Source organism: Lagenorhynchus albirostris, chromosome 14, assembly GCF_949774975.1.
Source record: "Lagenorhynchus albirostris chromosome 14, mLagAlb1.1, whole genome shotgun sequence".
In the NCBI taxonomy this organism is placed as follows: domain Eukaryota; kingdom Metazoa; phylum Chordata; class Mammalia; order Artiodactyla; family Delphinidae; genus Lagenorhynchus; species Lagenorhynchus albirostris.
In genome coordinates, this window is record NC_083108.1 from 69181929 (window position 1) to 69203003 (window position 21075).

The following is a 21075-nucleotide window of genomic DNA, read 5'->3' on the forward strand; positions in this document are numbered from 1 at the left end:
TGTGCAACCGAAGCCCTTAATAACCTGACGCACATGGTGATGCTCGGTAGACTTCCAGGGCCGGGACAGAAAGGGATTTATCGGGCACCAGCGAGTCTGGATATTCTCCCAGCTCCACATACAAACAACCCTTCTAATAACCTAATCCTATTTTCTGTTCAAACAGAATGTTTGCGGGGGGGGGGGGGGGGGGGGGGGGGAGGGGAGGGGCCGGGTGATTTCAGAGAGAGGAACGAACAGGCCATGTGCCTGTCACACACGGGCTGCCGCGGCAGGCCAGCGAGCGTCTGTTTAATTTCGGCTTACGCTTTTAAGACCCAGCTAATGAGCGACTGAATTATGTATCTACTCATGAATATTTCATCCCTGTGATACTCCGAGGCACAGACGAGCCGGCATGCTCGGGGAGGAGATGCCTGGGCACTGAGCGAAGTGGGCAGGAGCTGGCTTTGGCCTGGGGAGCGATGACCATTTAGACATTCCAGGGTTCCAGCTGGAGGCGTGGGCCCTGCTGAGTGGGGCTGAGGCTACTGGAGCCCTGAAGAACCCCCTCTCCCTCCCACCCAGGAGCCTCACCTGGAGCTGGGCGGCCGTGACTCGGCCTGTGGCGTTGAAGTCCAGTGACATCACCATGGAGAACCGGGTGGCACAGCGGCTATGGCCGGTGGACACAGAGCCAAAGGCCCGGAGGACAGTGAAGGTGGCTCGAATCTTCTCCACTGGTGGGGCGCGGACAGGGCATCAGCCGTGGCCCGGGTGCTGCCATCCCCACCTCTCACAGGACCCCAAGCCGGCCCCAGGCCCCAGCGGGGCCCCCTCCACTCCCCCAACTCAGCTCTAAGCCACACCTCTTCCACTGCTGGGCCGGCCCTGTGCTGCAAGTAGGGGCACGGGGGGAGCAAGAGTGAGCCCAGAAGGGGAGATATACACACCTAGGATTGGTACGATCTGAGTGATAAGGGCTGCCCTAGGGCCTCCTGGGCCTGGTGGACTCTAGGAGGAGGGCAGGGTATTAACATTCCTGGACCTGCTCTCAGGGAACACTCCATCACAGCAGGCTCAAAAAGCCCTGCAGTCCCCACACACGAGCACCCACTATGTGCTAGGCACCTGGATACCGCCTAGCCTGACTTCCACTCCCCCAACACACACTTTCAGCAGAACTACATTCTGGGAGGGCCAAGACTGGTGCCTCTCCCTGCTGTATCCCCAGTTCCTAACAGGGCTCTAACCTGGGCCAGGTGCAGAACAGGTGATCAGTAAAGCACTGGAATAACCCCAGTGGAGAAGCAGGATAGTACAATGGTTAAACAAGCTTGAATATGGCCTCTCCCCCTTGTTAGTCACCTGATTCGTAGTGAATTAATTAACCTCCCTGTGCCTCGGAAACCCCATCTATAAGATAGGGGTAATAATAGTACTTACCTACCTCACGTGGTTGCAACAAAGACTAAAAGATTTAATAATGTAAAGTGCTCAGAACATGCTCCAAATGTGGTGGTGTTATTATTATGTTTGTTATTATTAGAAAAGCAATACTGCCTGGGCCATATATTCCCAGCAGGCGGAATACTGCCCCCAAGAGGGCAGAAACTGATTCTTGAGGATGGGGGCAGTTTTCCTTTCTTATGTATAGAATAGGGCACAGATACATATATGTCTGTGTCTGTATATATATACACATATACCCACACACTGCATAAACAAATACATGGTGAATCTGTGGCATTAAATTTTCATGGCGGGAGACGATTAGGAGAAAGAACAATTAAAAAGGCTCCTCAGAGGGGCAACAATACATTGAGAACACTGGCCCAGGGGTAACAGCTCTGGAGCCAAACTGTCTGTGTTTGAATCTCGGTGCTAGGATGTATGAGCTGTGTGGCCTTGGGCAAGCTGGTTAACCTCCCTGCGTTTTAATAGCCTCATCTATAAAATTCAAATAATAATAATGTCTAACTTATAGGGATGTTTTAAATAATAAGTAAGCTGACCTGCTTGGAATAGAGCCTGGCACAAGCATTTACCACGATCACCATCAATATTGTAACTATCATCATCGACCCTCTTTTTTACTGAAGTATAGTTGATTTACAATGTTGACACTCTTTCTTCAATGCCCAGCCCAAACATCATTGCCTCGAGGAAGGCCCGCAGCCCCTCCTCTGCCCCTCCGCCTCTCGCCTCCCCAGCTCGGCCAGCAAGTGGTGCAGAGCGTTGGAGTCTGGCACAGATGTGCAGCCGAGTCTCCCTTCCGGCCGTCAGCGCCTCCTTGCCTTTGTTTTTTACTTATCGGGTCCTCCACACAGTCCAGTGGGCTGTGCGCTGCACGAGGACGCCACACCTAAGGGCACAGCATTTCTATCAGATGGCCATAGGCCTGTACGCTTATTAGGATGATGGCTCAGAACGTGGCGGTCAAGCGTTTGGTTCTAACAATGTCAATGTGTGATGACTTTTCCACATATGGCAGTGAGTGTCTTAGGCAAGGAGTAGCTGTTTCTAATTCACACAAAAGTACCCAACAGACTAGGGGTGGCCCTGCCCAGAAGCCAGCACAGGGTCTGCACACAGGTGCTCAGGGAACGCTGGCTGAGCGGATATAAGAAAGAGCTGCCCAGCACCCCGTCCGACTCTCCCTTCCCTTCCCCCACGCCACTGCCCCCGCCACGTCCCAGCTGCACGTCACCTGGAGACCACTGTACCTGAGACCCTGCCATCCACACTGCCTGCCATCCCCACCAGGTGCTCCAGGACCTGCTCGCAGCAGGTGGTCTTGCCAGCACCGCTGCGGCCCAGGGCCACGATGCTCTGGTCCCTCTGCTGGCTCAGCAGAGCCCAGTACGCCCGCTGGGCCAGGGAGACAACGTGGGTGGGTAGGCCATCCTGGCAGCTCCTGGGCACCTGCAGGAAGATCGCCGGCATCAGCTTTCCCACCCAGCTGGGGCCCAGGGAGCACTCCACAGAGCTCCAACCCGGCCTCAAGCCCAGATCCACGTCCATGCCTCCCATCCTACTCCAGCCTTGTCAGAGACGTCGTGCATTTCTCTGGGGAGAGCCCAGCCTGGAGATCTAGTCCTGCCACAGGCTCGCTGTGAGCTCTTGGGCAGCCTCGGACCCTGCTCTGAGCCTGGCCTCTTCTTTCGCCAATGAGAGGCTTGAACTAGAGCTGCATTAGCTCATGGGGCTCATCTCACTTGCTACGCAAAGGACTGGATCGTACCTGTCTGAAATGAAGCAGGTGGATAAAATGGCTCAACTGATTAGTGACGTCTGCCATGGAAACAGAATAGGGCATGGGGGAATTGGCAGTACGTGTGCTATGTATTTGCTGTAGCAGATTTAGATACCGGAAGCCCCTTTGACTTCATTCATTCACCCACCCGTACATTCATTCACTCAGTAAAAAAAATATATTCATTGAGTGTCTACTACGTAGCAGGCACTATCCCAGGCACTGGGGACACAACACTACTCAAGGCGAATAAAGGAAGTCTCTGCCAACCGTGAGGAGATATTATTATACACCTATTAAGATGGCTGAAAAACCTGTTTTTAATTCTTTTGACACCCTACCAAGTTCTGGTTAAGATGCAGAGCAAGTGGAATTCTCCCACAATGCTACACAACACAGCCACTCTGGAGAAGAGCTTGACAGCCTCTTTTACAGTGATACGTGCACTCGTCACACAACTGAGCAATCCCACTCCTAGCTATTTACCCAAGAGAAATGAACATTTGTGTTCACCAAAAAACCCTCTCTGTCACTGGTTATATTGAGTATGTATTCAAAATCATCAACAAACTAGAAACAACCCAAATGTCCCTCAACTAAAGAACTAAGATAACCAACCACCCCGGTTTTAGCACCGAAAGTCCCTTGTCCCAGAAAAACCATTCCCTCCCACGGAAACCAGGACAACTGGTCCCCCTCTGAACAGATAAACAAAGCTGTGCAATAAAATACAATAGAATAAAAGAACTAACGGCTCACAGCTGCAACAATACGGGTGAATCTCAAATGCGCTGTGCATTGTGATAAGTGGAAGAAGCCGATTCCAAAGGTTACACGCTGTACAATTCCATTTATATGACTTTTCAGAAAAGGCAAAACTAGGGAAAAGGGACAAAAGAACAGATTAGTGGCTGCCAAGGACGGGACATGGGGGAGGGGTTGGCCACAAGGGTATGGAGAACTTTTGGGGGTGATGGGAACTGTCCTGTAATTGATGGCGGAGACAGTTTCACAACTATACGTGTTTGTCAAAAACTTACAGAAGTGAACACTAAAAAAAGTGACATTGGGCTTCCCTGGTGGCGCAGTGGTTGAGAGTCCGCCTGCCGATGCAGGGCACACGGGTTCGTGCCCCGGTCTGGGAAGATCCCACATGCCGCGGAGCGGCTGGGCCCGTGAGCCATGGCCACTGAGCCTGCGCGTCCGGAGCCTGTGCTCCGCAACGGGAGAGGCCACAGCGGTGAGAGGCCCGCGTACCGCAAAAAAAAAAAAAAAAAAAGCGACATTAACTGTATGTAAATTATACCTTAATAAACCTGACTTAAGACAAAAAAGCCCTGCCTGTAGAGCTTGCTTTCATTTGGGAGAAGACAGATGATAAAAAACCAACTAATTAAATTATACTGAACGGGAGTCATTTTAAAGCCATGAGCTTGGATGAGATCACCAAGGAAGTGGGCGTTTAAAGAGGGAGGGAGAAGAGGTGTAGGGACGGGGCACCCTGACTTGGAGCGATCAGGGACCAGCAAAGGAGGCTGAGAGGGAGGGCCAGCAGGACAGAAGGAAAACCAGGAGAGCGGAATCCCGGAGCTAAGGAAGGGAGTGATGGCAGGAGGAGGGCAGGACCAGGCCCTGAAGTGCTGCTGAGGGTCAAGTCAGAGGAGACCAGAGAATTGTCCACTGGGCTTGGCAGCATGGCGGTCACTGTGACCTTGACAACTGTCTGCTTAGCGTGGTTTTCAGGGAGAACGGAAGAGGGCGGTGGAGGTAGTGAGGGCAGTGGAAAGGCACCAAAGGGAGCAGGGAAACGGGCCTGGCTGGAGGAGGACCTTGGAAGCCCAGGATGCTAAGTGGGTGACAAGTGGGCTAACGTCCGCCCTCCCAGTGGCTTGGCAGGACCAGGGGCACAAACTCCGGTGTGGCAGCCCTCCCCTCCCCGAACCCCAGCCTGGGCTAAGGAGCACCCCCAGTGCACTGTTGGCCTTTCCTACCCTGAGACCCCCAGGAAAAGCAATGAACACCCATCCTGACACAAATCAAAAGGCTCAGCAGGACCCCAAAGCCTCCACACTGGCGGGACACAGCCTGAGGGAACACAGCGGGCAGAGGGGCCTGAGGTCTGAGCCTCGGAGCCACCTCCCGCTTTGGAAACATAAAGTTCAAGGGCCAGGCTATCCCAATCGTCAGCCTTCTCAGGCCTACAGGGGAACAGGGAGGATTCTGCAGACCCAGGCCCCGCAGTCACACACAGCTACCCCTGCATGCTTGCACACGGGCACACTCAAGGGCACACACACCCAACAAACAGCTGCAGAGGCCACTGCACACAGGTGTGCCCATCTACACCCCACGCAGTCACAGCACGCTCACCCCAAAAGAGGTCAGCCCCAGGCACGCACCCAGCTCCCCGCCACGCGGCCGGCCCAGACCCCCACTGAGAGGCCCCCAGCCCTGCCTGGACCGCTCCTAGCCCATCTTCAAGGTGGCCTCAGTCCCAGCCTCACCGCAGGTCTCTGCTCCCACCTGGTGGCCATCTGAGGAACTAGAGGAGACTCAGCCAAAGACAGAAGGCAGCTGTGGCTGTGGGAGGCAGCGTGACTTGGGGGGGGAACCCACGCCCACCGCAGGGTTACAGGGGCTCAGGGGGATCACGGGACTCAAGTTCCTCCTACCAGGGTGGGTCCCAATCCCCGCACTTTTAGGCTCTCTGACCCAGGCCATGTAGCAGACGCCGCAATCAGGACGGTCACGGTTGTGAGAAGCGGGCTTGTGGACAGACCTGTGACAGACACCCCTCCCAGGGGCCCCTAAGGAACCAGAGCAGGCTCTCGGGGCCTTGGGCTGCAGTAACAGAAGCACAGCCTGCCTGGCAAGGGAGGGGAGAGTGCAGCGTCGCCCTTCCAAGCCCCTGGCCAGAACAGCCAGGCTGGGGAGGGGCCTGGAGGGCGACCTAAAGGTGGGTGGGTGGGGCGTCCAGGAGAAGAGAAGCCCCGGGGAGGGGGTGCAGGGCCACTGTCCCCTCTTTAATGGACTTAGCATCATTCAGGGGCTAGGAATGGCTTTGTCCCACGGGACGCCAAAGGGGAAGGTGCAGCTTTTCATCCTCCATTGACAGATGAGAACACCCAGGCCAGAGAGGTGTCCTGATCTCCCCAAGGTACCTGCGGCGTGTTGAACCTTCCCACCAACAAACCCTCAGAATGGAGCACAGATAAGACTTTTGACCTCCAAGGGGTCTCCCTGCCTCCACTTTTGTCCGCCTCTATCTAACCTCCACTGAACAGCCAGGAGGGTCCTTTTACAGCGTCAGACCACATCACTGCTCTGCTGAAAATCTCCATCATGCTCAGAGTAGAAGCGGAGTCACTATGACCGCACATGAGGCCTGGCGCAACCCGTCCCCGCTCCTCCTGACCTCCACCTTGCTGTCTCCTCCACACGTTTCTCTTTGTCACGTTGGGCCCGTCTTCCCCCAAGAGGATGAAAGCTCCACGAAGGCAGATTTATCTGCCCACCTTCTTCCCTGCTCCTCCCTCCAAGCCTGGCATACGGGACCCTCAATCGATTCCTCAATCAGGAGCCACTGAGTGAATGGAGGGGATGGGGTGCAAATGACTTGGCTGTAGCTGCAGACCTCTCCACGAGGTGGCGCTGACAGGTTTTCTTTGCTTTGACTGTCGTCTTAACAAAACACAGCCCATTTTACACTCCACAGGGAAAAGTAAATAAAGGCGGAACCGAGGCTTTTGTTTCCCCGTTCACATGGGTGTCTGGGACTCCCGCGGGTCCAGCATGGGGCTCAGAGCACAGAGGGGCCGACAGCGTGGGTTTCACCCCAGCTCGTCTGGCAGCTGGCCCAGCTTCTCGTCCATGGAATGGGGCTGGTCGTGGTCCCTGTCCTGTCAGGTGGCCCTGAGAATTGATGGAGATGCACACGAAGGTGCTTGCAGCAGTGCCTGGTACACAGCTGATAGTCAATACGGCCTCTCTTATTATTACTGTCTTTCACACTCCTGTTGCTGTTTCTATCGGTTACTCATCCTTCCCCTCTAAAGAGGGGGTTCATGTGGTCCCCAAGGCTACCCAATGCCCACGGCGCCCCAGAATCCACGTCTGCAGGATGCTGCCCTGCTCTCCCGAGATGCAGAGGGACCCCTCCACCCCACCCCTCCTGCGCAGTCCCCAGCCCTGGCCCCATGGTGCCCCCTCACCTTGGCTGCAGAGGGCGCCGTGGGTCCCTGGGGCTGAAGGACGATCAGGTCGGGCCCAGCGCAGGTGTGCAGCAGCCGAGCCCGGTGGCGGTGCAGAAGCGTGTTCAGCACACTGGACTCGTTGACACTGACCAGGGAGGCCAGGTCCTCGGCCTGGTCCAGCTCGGGCGGATTGGCCTGTGAACCATCACACAGTGTCCTCTGGCCTCCTGGGCGCCCCCCCAAACACACACACACAGCCCTGGTGACCCTGTCCCTGGAGAGCTCTGTGCCAAAGACCAGAACAGAACACAAGGACTCTGGAGAGAGTGAGAAAACCCTACAAATGAAACAAGGGCACCTCTTCTCCTTTGCTCTTTGTGCAGCGCCCCCCTCCCCGCATGGTCCTTCCTCCCTGTGCTCGTGGCACTGGGAGGGGGGATGCTCTCAGGACGACACAGCAAGACTCCAGCACCTTCTGTCTCTCAAACACGAAAGACGGGTGGTGCTCTAGAGGAAGTGTCCTCTGCTGTTTCCTCCTCTTCCGGGTCTTGTCAGGGAGCTCTGCATGTGCTCTGTGACACTGAGGCTGGAGGCCAATGCCCTAACCGCCCCATTTCTGATAGCCCATCATACACTGATCACTTGGAAATATGCCCAAACCCTTCTAGAAGCAAGGGATGACTGCAGCTCTCCTTAGGGCATCCACTCTAAAAACCTTCCTACCATTCTTTGCAGCTTCAGGGAGTTTTTTGGGCCTAATGCTCTGGCGTTTGGGTCAACCCTCAGCTCTTTCATGAGTCAGTTTTTCTTCTGAGGACACTGGCCTTCTGCAAACTCCCAGCACTGGTGGGAGCAGAGGCCCTGGGGTGGGCAGAGAAGGAGCAAAGAGGGAAGAAGATGAACGAGGCCCACATGGAACTCCTGGAGGAAACTCCTCAATTAGTAGGCTGTGAGGGGTGGAAAAGGATCAGGATAGGACCTTTTACTTCTATCACTAGACTCCGACTTATCTGCAGATAGATTCATGGTGTAGTGCAAAAATTATGCAAAACAACCAAAAAAACAAAAGGTTGATGCCCAAAAGGTAGGCCACTGGCACCTATGCTATGGTTAATGGCAAACTGCTCATCCGGCTGTGAATTCCCTGGCAGCCAGGGCGAAAAAGGAAGCATGCTTTGTAGCATGATTTGCAATGTCCATAAAAAGGAAAACAATCACTTTCTCAGATCAAGCAGAACTCCCAGTCCCAAGACCTGACAAACACATCTCTTAACGTGTCCTCATAAAGGGGACACCATGGGACAGAGTAATGAGCCCTTAACAATATACCTCCAGCAGAGTAATGGCTTCAATGGTGATCTTCCCTATAACTCCCCCCAGGGCATCAAGCTGAAGTATTATGTGCAGTCCAGCACAAGGAAATCTCTCCCGGGGTGGGGAAGGAGGGTACAGAGCAGGCCGGGAGGGGGCAGGGGGCTCACCCGATGGACATGATCCTCGTCCACCTCAGTGATGCTTTTGTCCGCATCAATGCACAGTCGTACCCTTCCTGCCGGCAGGTCGGCTGTTCCCTCGTCTGGCTTCAGCACCGTTGCTGGTAGACAACCCAGTGGGAGAGAGAAAAGGAGAGGGCGGGGGGGGGGGGAGAGAAAAAGAGGAGCAGGGAAGGAGGGGAGGGTAGAAGACGGGGGCAGGTGGGGAGGAGATGAAAAGAAAGGAGAAGAGAGATTGACTCTGAGCTGCTGAGCCAGGCCAAGGGGCTGGAGAGGGCTGAGACGTGTCAGAAATGGGTTAGCATCACCGCCCCTTGGAGCCTACTTACAGGGAGGGTTCTGAATTGTGACCCCGAACTCTTGGAGGAGAGAGGCTGGGTCTGACTCATTTGGGGCTTTTATCAGCTGGTACAATGCCAGGCACCCAGATGGTTGGGTGCACTGACCCAATGCATATATAGACCTGGGACAGCAGATAATGGCATACAGGCTGCCTTTTTTCTTTCCAGGGCCCATGACAGACATCACTAATCAATCACTCTTCCCAGCCGTGTTCTGAATGGGACTCAGAGTAACTTCTCCGTAGCGTTTGGTCACTAGCCCCAAATCACCAGCAAAAGATGAAATGAAATGAAATCCACTGAGATGAAATCCATTTGGCCACTTGCACTAGACTCCAAGTTCCTTGAGCAACACTGTAGGAACCAAACAATGCTTGCTGCTTTAATGAATTAGTTAAATTAATTAATGACCAAGGAACAAATGCCTTTGAAAACAGCACCCAACAGACCAGCTGCCAAGGGTGAAATGACACCCACCTATTCCCACCCCAAAGCCACGTATCCCCATCCCAGTCCCAGCTGCCCCTTCCCCCTTCCCTCCTCCTCACTCCGCAGACTGTGTTCAGGACCTGGCAAATACAGCTGGCAGCAGCAGGGGGGGCTGTAAGAGGGAGAGGATTAGCCCCCAGATGTGCTAACACCCCTAATTACCAAGAGTAAAGCCATCCTTCTGAACCAGCCAGACTTTCTCCGCCTCATACCATCTGTCCTCAGGAGCCTGAGGGCAAAGATCACATAGATTAGACCAAGATGACGCTGCCCTCCCCCAACCCCCGTGCGAGGGGCAGACCCCTTACGTGGGCACTTCTCACAGTGCGTCTGGGACCAGCGAAATCAGAATCTGCCAGTGCTGGTGAGGGTGCTCATTTCAATGCAGAAGCCACAGCCCCGCCCCAGCTTTCTGAATGGTAAGCTCCAAGGCGGGGACCGGGAATCTGCACTTCGAGCCACCTGCTGTTTACCCAGCACGAAGAACTGTTGTGTGACAACTTCAAGCTCAGGCTCGAGAGGTGTGGTTGGGACGTTCCCTCACTCTGCGGAGAATCTCACCCCGGGACAGGTGCTGCGGGGTCCTCAAGACCCCCGCTTGTGGTCGGGGGAGTGCCTGTTCCCTTCTCTAGGCTGGCCATGCCCTCCACTCCCGGTCCGTCTCCTGTCCCTGCCTTTCCCACCCCTCCTCCTCTGGCCTGCCCCTCCCCACCCCTGGGGCCGCAGCCCCCTCACCTGGCCTGAGACTCCGCTCTGGCCTCCTCTGCTCCCCTCCTGCAGGGCTGGCCCCTCTTGGCTCTCCTGACTCTGAGGCCTTTCCACACGGTTCTCCAGGGCAGGCTGTCCGGGTCCTTGCGGCTCCACCTCCAGGGCCCCAGCCCCATCACTGGCTCTAGCGCAGGCGTCCTCTGCTTTCCGCCCTCTGCGCTCAGGCTGGTCCTCCTTCCCAGCTGTAACTGGGGTCTCTCCATGTGCATCCACCTCCTTGGGGGCTTCAGAGTCCTTCTCTGTCTTACTCCCGGCTTTACCTGCCTCCCCAGACTCGCTCTGAGGTTGTCCCAGCGGTTTCATCTTCCCCTGGGGCTCACCTGCCTTTCCAGCCATCCTCCGAGGCTCGCCTGCTTTCTCCATCACTCCAGGAGCTTCCCCCACATTCCCCTGCACTGTGCCCGTCTTCTCCACCTCTGTCTGAGGTCCGTCTGTCTTGTCCGCCTTACTTAGGAGCACACCTTCTTTGTCCTTCTTACTCTGGGGACCGTCCCACTTGCTCCTGCTGCCCAGGGAACCTCCCCACTTTCTCACCTGGGCTTGGGCCCCAGCCCACTTCCCTTCACCTGCTGCAACCTTAGAGAAATTCCACTTTGCCCCCTTTTTGGGGGGGTCCCCTCTCCCTTTCTCCGCTGCCCCCAGCTGCCCCCCCTCACCCAGCCCCTCCCTGCCCTGGGGCTCACCCCCTTTCGTCCCTTTGGTCTGGGGGGCCCCACCCCCTTTCCCCATTGTGCCTTGATCCTTCTCGCCTTTGGTCAGTAGCACAGTTCCTGGGTTCCCAAGATCCCCAGTCTGGGTCAACTCAGCCTTCAGAGCTGCATCCCTGGTGCTGGCCTGGGGGCCACAAGGAGTCCCTGGGGTCTCCCGCTCTTTTTCCCCTCCAGGGTCTGTGGCTGGGGTCTTGCAAGTGGGGCCGTCCCGGGGCTGGGTCCTCTGCTCTGGCTTGGCTGAGTCCGGGTCCAGCTTGGCCACCATCAGCAGCACATCGCCCCCCCTTATCCCTCTCTTGAAGGGCAGGCTTTTTCTGGCTGGTGTCACACTGGGGCCCGACTCCTGGGGCTTCTCGCCGTTGATACTGGTCATCAGCTCCGGGTCCATGGTGCCGGCCCCCTCACTCTTCTTGCCCAGAATGTCTGAGCTCTGAGGAGGGCTCGACTGGTTGTCCTGGGAGATGTGCTGGCTTCCAGATTTGGTGCCACTGTTGGGTTGGCTGGTGGAAATCTCTGGGGTCTAGAAGAGACACCACAACCATACTTAGCTGCTTGCTGACCAGACAGCTTTGTCATTCACTCATTCATTCACTCATTTGTTCAGCCAGCCATTAATTCATCCAAAGACCCTCAAGCATGTACGGGCAATGGGCCAAACCCCAGCACCCTACACCCTAGGCTTTGGCTCAGAACCTCAAGGCCAAGTGACGTTATGAAAGAAGAGTGGACTTTGGAGCCCAACAGACCCAAATTCACTTCCGAACTCTGCCACTCACTAGCTGTGTGGCCTTAGATAAATTACTTGCCCTCGGGACTTCCCTGGTGGTCCAGTGGTTAAGACTCCGTGCTTCCACTGCTGGGGACACAGGTTCGATCCCTGGTCGGGGAACTAAGATCCCACATGCCGTGCAGCACAGCCAAAACAAAACAAACCACACAAAAAAACTTCCCCTCTCTGAGTCAGTTTCCTTACCAATAAAATGAGAAGCATAATGTCCTACCTCAGCAGGTGGGCGTGAGGCTTCCCAGTAGCATATGGAAGCTGAGCCCAGCACCTAGTACGTCCTCAGTAACAGGAGCTATTGCTGCTGCTGTCACTGGTGCTGTTGTCACTGTTCTCACTATTATTTATGCCTGATTCTTCCCGCTGGGCCAGGAAGGGATGGGGAAAGGACATGGAGCCTGTCATCGGAGGACCTGTTCTAGTCTTGGCTCTGATGCTTTCCAGCTCGGTGACCTTGGACGACATCACCTATCCTCTCTGAGCTTTGGTTTTCCCTCAGTGCAGGCAGATACCACCTGACCATCCACACTTTTTTGTAGGCTGAGATGTGGAAACTGCAGAGAACTGAACAAAGTGATCTGCTGCTACTTTCGCTATCCTGGTCCCCAGACCACACCTGCACACCAGGTGAGGGCTCTGGATCTGCCCTGAGGTCTTCCACTTTTGCTTGGCCGAGACATCTGCGTACCCGACACTCAGGGGTCTCCACTGCCTGTTCCTCTCCCATGTCTTTCTACTGCCTTGTGATGTCGGCCCCGCCCTGCCCTCCATCCTTAAACCAGCCTGGCTGTGGCCTGAACTGCTCACAGAGCCAGCTTTGCCTCTGCCTCTGCAGAAGGAGACCACAGGGGGAGTTCTACCCTGATGCCTGGCTGCACCATCTGTCCTAGTCTGGGTTCTGCCACTTTGGACCCTGCTAACACCAGCCTCCCACACACCTGTGCCTGGCCCCAGCCAGGATGGGGTTCTCATCCTTTTGCATCCAGAACAGTCCCAGGACTGCGTTGATTCCACCTGCAAAGCTTCACACCTGAGTCTCCTTTCCCAAACCCAGGTCCACTCTCTCTCACCTGGGCCACGGCCACAGCCGCTGAGCTAATGTCCTGTCAATTTGCTGCCAGTCATTTAAAACCTCATCAAAAGATTCTGGAAGCTGCCCAGAGCCTCCAGGAAAGCCATTCAGCACAGCCACCTGCCATTCAAAGTTCTTGAAGAGGAGCCCCCACCTCCATCTGGTCTCACTGTCCCTGCTCGTCTCCATGCTTCAGCCACGCCTGGCATCTCCCGCCACACCTGGCGCTTCCCAGCTTCCACGCTTTTGCTCACGTTGAGCTTGCTGCCCGGAACGCCCTTGCCCTCTCCACTCGTCCACATTCTACTCGTATTTCTATACCCAGCTCAAACGCCCCCTCCTCCACAAACCTGTGCCTGAAGACCTCAATCAGAAACTGCCTCATAGACCCACAGAGTCCCAGAGCCCTGTCTGTCGTGCACCATCTGCACCGTGACCACGTGCTGCCTCCCGTTCCAGCTCTGATTTGTGTTGCTCTCCTGCTTTAGGTGATGGATGCCTCCAGAGCACAGTCTCGATCTTCATCTTTGTAAAAATGACAATAATAATAATAATGATAATGGCTATCATTTATAGATCTTGCAATGGGCTCTCCATCGCCATAATGCAATATCCTTCTTAACCTAATAAAGAACCCAATGAAGTAGGTTCTGAACTTCTCCCCATTCTACAGATAAGGGAGCAAACACAGAGATGTAGGGGGCCCAAGAGACAAACCCAGAATGGAAAGTCACACAGGCCTCTCTGAGTCTGAAGCCAGTGCCCTTAACTGTTGAGTACTGACAGCGTTGCTTGTCTTCCTGGGACTCGCTGGAATCTCCTGGGAGCTTTAAAAAATTCTATCGCTTCGGCTCCACTCCCAGAGAGTCTGATGCAGCTGGTCTGGGTGGTGGCCCCCCAGGTGACTGCAACATGCAACTGGGGCTGAGAACGCCAGAGCCCGGCAGCTCAGTCTGACCTCCTGGGACCAGGCAGGACACTGCCTTAGAAAGGGGATTGGCTGCAGCTGGCAAATCTCACCACTGTCCACACCATTTTGAACAGTGAGTCAGTGCCTTATTTTTAACCAAACCCAGGGGTGGGCCAAGCAAGACAACCCATCCCAACCTCCCTCCCCTCTACTATGTGTACTGTCTTCCTTCAGATTTTCTCAGTCACCAAAACCCTCAGATCCCACCTGCAGCCTTCTCAGTACAAGGGGGAAGAAGAGCATCTAGAATCACGGGGGCTGAGAGGAAACTCACAGCCCAGCCATTTTACAGATGCACAAACTAAGGCCAAGAGAGGGGATGGGATTTGGCCTGGAACACACACAGTGGTGGGGCCAGAGCTAGAACCCAATTCTCCTGACATCCGATATGGATCTCTTTCTGCCCCTATGTTATTCCAGTCTCTCCCCATCCCTCACTGGCTGGGTGGCCTTAGGAAAACCAAGTCACTCCCAGAGCCTTGTTTTCCACTCCTGCAAAACGGTGATGGATTCTAATGGCTCCCTGCAAGGATTATATGAGGCTCCAATGAAATGGCTGTGTTGGGGCGAGGAAGGAGAGGCCAAAGTTATTTAGTGATCGGGGCAAGAAAATTAAACTGGCAGGACCCAGCAAGGCTTGCTGCCTCGCAGGAGCATGTCCTGAGGCTGCCCTGCTCCAGCCCTGGGAACATCTTGGCCCATGGTCCAGACACCTGTTGTCGTCTGAGGCCTGTCCATCATACTCAGAGTCTCCATCCATGCCCTGTAGGGACAGCTTATCCCTGTCCTCTGCTTAGCTCTGCTTCTCAACTTGTGCGCAGCAAAGCCAGCGCAGCCTGCAGGCTCCTGGGACCCTTTCCTCCCCAGGCCTCTGTGGCTGCCACACCAGCCACCTCACTCCCCAGACTGGCCCTTTCCCAGGCGGCTTGCCAGAGCAGAGGACACACAGCCTCCGGCCCTGGTCTGCCTCTATCTGGCCTCATGACCTTGAGCAAGTGCCTTGACCTCTCTGAATCTCAGCCTCCACCTCTGCTAAGTGGGTATAATCCCACCCACCCCCTTGCTGTACAGGGTATCAAATGAGCCCCTGAGCAGACAGTGCATCTTGTCGAGTGATAAACGGCACACAGTAACACTGCATCACGACCTAACAGCAGTCTGTGGGGGTGGACTTTGGCCCCCACTTAAGCTGCGTCAGCCAGGGCTGGGGACAGAGCCTGCCCTCCCTGTCACCACCCCCACGAAGGCTCAGCAGCGGGGTTTCAGCAGCTGCTGCCGTTCAGTTGCTAGAGGACTTCGCTGATGCATCAGAGTCACTGTGACTGGACAGGTGCAGGCACGTGGGGGACCAGCCAGGCAAACAACAGCTGAAGGGGCATGGGAGGCAAAGCCAGGGTGGCCACTGGGCTCAAGCCAACTCCAGGCCCTAAGGCCACCAGATCTCTCAGCCCAATCGCTGCAGCATCCACCCACCCTCAAGAGGGCGTAGCAGAGACGCAAGGAGATACCCTTTCTGCTAACACTGTGATATGCCCAAGGTGCAAGCACCCCAAGCCTGCCTCCCTGGTGTCCAGCCTCATCATCCTCCCTCCCTGGTGTCCAGCCTCATCATCCTGCCAGGGTTCCCGGGCTGAAGAGCTGGGGGACAGGAGGGAGGCAGCACTGGCCACCATCAGGGATCAATCTGCAGGTCCTTAAAGCACAGGGACTGCACCTCGTCCACCTACTGCTTCCAGCCAGCAGTGCTGTTCAGAGCATGTAAGTGGACACCGACCAGTCAGAAGGGACACCAGCTGGAGCATGGCCCTGAGGTCCCTTCTGGGCCAAGCAGTGAGCCTTTAATCATTGGCTGTGGCCACTCTGAGGAACTCAAGAAAGGGGCCTAGGTGAGCATGGCAGCTGGGGGGCACTTGGGGTACTTGGGGCCATGGCCATTTACCACCTGCTATGGAAGGCTTTCAGAATTTTAACAACCAATACAGCAATAATCAGAGAATACCACCAGAACATCTTTTCTGCTTAAATGAAAGCAAACTATCTATACATCCTCAGTTAATATTTAGGTTTCCCTTTCTACAGAAATAGTGGCAAAATGATCCCCTCGTACATCAACTGTTACCATGCATTCACTCAGTGAACAAAAATTTCTGAGCGTTCACTACGGGTCAAGTTCCATGAGAGCTGCTCAAGATACAGAGTGGAATGAGAGGGAGAGTTGCTGCTCTTAAGGAATGCCTAGTCAAATAAGGCACGTGAGCCACCAATTACTATGCTGACCACAATTAAGACAGGCATAGAGGGTGGAGTGGGAATTCAAGGAAGGCAATGGGAGAGCTTTCCAGAGATGTACCATTTGAGTTGGGTTTTGACAGAGGTGTAGGACTTTAACAGATCAAGCTGAAGTGGGGACTGCGGGAACAAAGGCTGGCAAGTGACGCAAAGGATGCTCACAGGACAGGATGGTGGGTATTTTTAAAATTATTTATTTAGGCTGTGGCAGGTCTTCACTGCAGCATGTGGGATCTTTAGTTGCAGCATGCACATGTGATCTAGCTCCCTGACCAGGGATTGAACCCGGGCCCCCCTGCAGTGTGAGTGCAGAGTCTTAGCCACCGGACCACCAGGGAAGTTCCCAGAATGGTAGGTATTGAAAGTCGCCTGGTCCCCTTCCTGTGGGGCCACTTACCTCTGGTTCCGGGGAGGCAAGCACTGCCTGTTTCCTCCGTCTTGCTTCCTTCGACTCTTTCTCAGTCTCCCGGACCAGTTGCCTAATGAAGCCCCCTGGGATGACAGAGAAAAGGGGAGGGGGCGAGGATGGTGGAGGGCTCCTGTCCTCTTCCCGAATCTGTTTTGCAGAAGCAAGGAAGGAGAAAGCTCAGTGAATGAACCAGTGGAGGCAAGCCGCGCTTTAAAGAATCTGCAACAGAGCCAGGGAGACGCCCAAAGAGGACATACACGACCAAGCTCATGTACAAGAGGCCACTGCAAAGCAGGAGAGGCCCGGCGAGGCTCTGGGAAGCCTCGAGACAGCGCATGAAAACGGAATGCACGAGCTTCAGAGGTTACTCCAGTTGGTGCGATCTCTGCCTGGACCCAGTTTCCTCATAATACGAATTTGCATGAACAAGGCCACTGGTTCCCTTCCCTGGCGTGGGACAGACCCATCTCTGGGAAGACCTGTTTCAGAAGGAGCTTTTCCAGGTTTCCAGAAGGGGATGGATCACAGGGAACCATCCACACTCTCCTGTCCCATCTCAGCTTGTAGTTAATAGATTAAGCAATTAATTCATCACTTTAATCACTTTCTGTGCCAGGAGCATGGTAAGGGAGGGAAGGGCGGGAAGCCATGGTTTATATAAGGATCCAGCCCTATGGCTATAGCCCGCTCCGCTGACCCAGTGCCACGACTTCTTGATGGTCCTTAAGCCAGAATCTGGACAGCCAGGGGCTCCCCAATACTGGGCTTTAAAGCCTGCATTTTACCCCAGAAACGTGGTCTAAGCCAGCTAGCTGGACTTGGATTGCGGCTGAGACTCGCCACAGAGACCTTGGAGGCTGAGACGGGGGCCTGGCTGTGACCGACTGGGGCGCGTCTCTAACCAGCATCACTGTGGCTGCTCGTGAGTTTAAAAAGGACAAAAATCTCCAGCACTTCTCACGGCAGAGCTACACACTGGTTTAAAATAAGCTCCTTATCAAGGTCCTCTTCAAGAGGGTGGCAGAGACTTGATCTCTGCAGCCCTGCTGATAGAAGGGAATCTAAAGGAGACAGGAAAGGCCAGGAGACAAAGCAGAGGCCAGGAGATAAGGCAGACTTCTGCCTAGGAAGAGAGAAGCCAGAGACACACGGGGAGTGGGCTCACGTTTACACCACGCTCACGTGGACTGAAACCTGAGAGTGAAAGGCACACTCAGCAGGTGTCAACCTCCACTCCCTCCAGCATTATTCTATGCTACACCCAGATCAGTCTGGGAGGGGCATTGGCAGCCAGAAAGAAGCTTCTCGACCACCCCACCCTCCAGCCTCCAATTCATTACACCCTGTCCACAGGGTGGGATGAGGTGAGGAGGAGATAACAAGCATCAAAGAAAGAGGCGGCCTTTCATGGAATCTTATGAGAAACACAAAAGGGAAAAACAGAATCACTGGGAAGAAGGGCCCGTTTCCAGTTCTCCATGGTGACAGAAGGCAGGGACCTCAGAAACCCATCCCCATGGCATAAACCTGGCAGCCAACAGCCCTGCCTCTGCCCCCTCACCCCCCGCTTCCCCACCCATACTTCTCCCACACAACCCTCATGCTCATCAGAGCTGCCATGAGGATGGAGACTGGACAGCTGGTCCACCCTTGTTCCCCCACCACCTACTGCGGAACAGACGGAGACCAGGCAGCCATGGGAGGAGTCAAGGGCATGGTCACTAATGCCTGGCTGGGTTGGAGAGGCCATGGCTAACCGAGGCAGAAGACCGAAGGGGGACTGGACATGCCCCAGGGAGGCTCTGAATGTCAGGATCCCTGCCCCAGGTGGCCCCAGGTGGGAGGGGGCAGCCTGGGCCACCGGGGCCATGACTTGTCCTTGGAGGGTCCAGTTGGCCCATGTGGCTGCAGCCCGAGCCCTGATCGTTACTTTCCTTCTGCTCCCACAGGGCAAGGCGTGATGAGATGGCCATGCTGAGGCAGTGCCAGGACCGTGAGATGAGACGAGGTGAGATGAGATGAGATGAGATGAGATGGGATGGGATGAAGCTCTCTGCTGGGCAGCACGGAATACGGCTTTATGGACACATGCAGCGCATGAGGTGATGGACACGAGACTGACCCACGGAGACACAGAGGGGAGAGAAGAGAGGGACAGGTTAGCTCCTGGGTACTGCCCAGATCTAACCCCCACCAATGCCACGAACCAAGACCACAAAGCCGGGCACAACTCACTGTCAGTTACATCTGGGAGGAATGCGGTCAGCAGGGAGCTGCTGGCCATGGAGTGGACAGTGCCCTGATATCCTTGCCCCCTGACCCCGCACTTTAACGTTCTCTTGATGTACACAGTCAGAAAAGTACATACTAGTAAGTGTATAGCTCAGTGGCTCTCACATAAAGAACACAACTATATAACTAGCACCCTGACCAAATTAAAACTAGTAAACTTTTAAAATAAAAACATGATTTTATTTAAAAGTATACTGAATTTAATTTAATTATTGATTAAAATTTTAATCTTAATTAAAATTATAACAATTTTAATTAAAATTATTAAAAGTACATTTGAATTTAATTTGAAATATTCTTTTACTTATGAATATTATAGTATATAAATATTGTAAACATATTATATAAATACATAAATATTATAAATAAAATAATAAACAGGCTAATCTAATCTAATCTATAGTGATGGAGGTGGGAGCACCACGAGTAGAAATTTCTAAGGCAATGGAAATGTCCCGAATCTTGATGCGAGTTGTGAAATGTGAAATAAAATGGAGTCACTTATGTCAGGGGTTTTACAATGGGGCCGGCAGGCCATCAAGGAGGGGGACCTTACACACATCCTCCCCTGGTGCAACCCCGAACTTCGGAACTGGTCCAAACCACAAAGATTCCAAGGACTCTGCAAGAACACCTGAGATCTGTCCCAGTGAGGAACTTTTACTTCCCTCTAGTGATAGCCTTAGCGCTCAGTCACGTTAATCGAAGGCCAACTTCGACCTCCAACTCCAATTAAAATTCTTTGTAATGCAAACCTCCCCCCCATTTGCCTTTAAAAGCCTCTGAGTTTGACTCCCTAGCAAGGACACTGTTTGCATTGCTACCGAAATCTGTGTGCCCGAATTACAATTCTTTAATCCCAAATAAAATTTGTGTTGGATTACTGCCTTCTAAGTTTATTCAGGTTGACAGAGTGCTGGTTATGCTAGTATAGCACGTGTAAAAATTCATCCAGCTGTACAATTAAGCTTGAAAATTTTACTGTATTAAATCATATCTCAATTCAAAAAATAGAACATTACCAGCCCCTTGACCATCCCTCATGCCCCCTTCTCGTAACTATTCCCCTGAGGACAGCCACTCTCCTGATTTCTAAAACCACAGAAGAGCGTGTGTTTCTTTTGTGAGGTAGCAGTTGGCTCCACGGTTTGACCGTGAAAATGAGGAAAGGGTAGGACACCTTGACTGTTAATTGACCCAGAGCTTTGGGGAAAAGATTAAGCATTTTTAGCATCATTTTGAAAGCCTTAACAAACATACATAACTTTTGACCTAGAAAGCCCTCTTCTGGAAAACAAATTTGAGGAAGTGATCCTCAACCAGAAAACGTCACCACTGTGTTGCTTGTACGACTAAAAAACCTAAGTCTCCGATAACTAGAGAAGTTGAATAAATTAGAGCACATAGGACTTAAAGGAATAGTATGAACCCACTGAAAAGGATGCTTAACAAACATTTTAAAACAGCTTTATTCATCCCACGTCAGATCTTCTAGAAGGCCGGTGTCTGTACAAACCTGCTAAAGAGAGTTTTCTGGTCTCCTTTATTCGCATACTATAAATAGAAATGTTGGGGGGGGAATGTAAATTAGCACGTCCAAAGTGGAAAAAAACCTGGCAGCCTCATATCCAGGTGTCAGTAATAAAAGATGAAATTGTTAAAGTAAAAATAAAAAACTGCTTTCTCTGAGGTATAATTTCTATGCCAGCCGTAAGTTTCACCCATTGTGAGCATACACTTTGATGCTTTTTGATAAATTTACAGTTTTTAAAATAAATTTATAGAGTTTTGCAACCCTCACCAGAATCCCATCACCCCCAAAAGGCCCTTCATGCCTATTTGCCTCGCTAGCTGTTCCCACCCTCAGGCCCAGGCAACCACTAATTTACTTTCTAACTTCTATAAACTGCCTTTTCTGGGCTTTTGATATAAATGGAATCCTAGAGAATGCACTCTTTTACGTATGTCCTCTTTCATTTTGCATAACGTTTTTGAGGTTTTTCTGCATCGTTGCGTATGTCAGCGTTCCA

General features: G+C 53.4%; 1 protein-coding gene across 2 annotated transcripts in view; it reads right to left on the reverse strand.

The window, feature by feature from the left end:
• MYO18B (myosin XVIIIB) overlaps positions 1 to 21075 on the reverse strand; it is a 235791-nt gene that overhangs the window by 203358 nt on the left and 11358 nt on the right. The window contains exons 2-9 of one of the 2 annotated variants that reach the window (XM_060122034.1): positions 18688 to 18870; positions 16742 to 16900; positions 10487 to 11749; positions 9914 to 9980; positions 8910 to 9022; positions 7447 to 7623; positions 2706 to 2904; positions 577 to 719 (exon numbers count right to left, since the gene is read on the reverse strand). In XM_060122034.1, coding sequence (XP_059978017.1) covers positions 577 to 719; positions 2706 to 2904; positions 7447 to 7623; positions 8910 to 9022; positions 9914 to 9980; positions 10487 to 11749; positions 16742 to 16900; positions 18688 to 18726 — 2160 coding nt within the window. In that variant the 5' untranslated portion in view covers positions 18727 to 18870. Of the gene's footprint in view, positions 1 to 576; positions 720 to 2705; positions 2905 to 7446; positions 7624 to 8909; positions 9023 to 9913; positions 9981 to 10486; positions 11750 to 16741; positions 16901 to 18422; positions 18635 to 18687; positions 18871 to 21075 lie in introns of those variants that run through there. The other variant, XM_060122033.1, reaches the window with a different exon arrangement.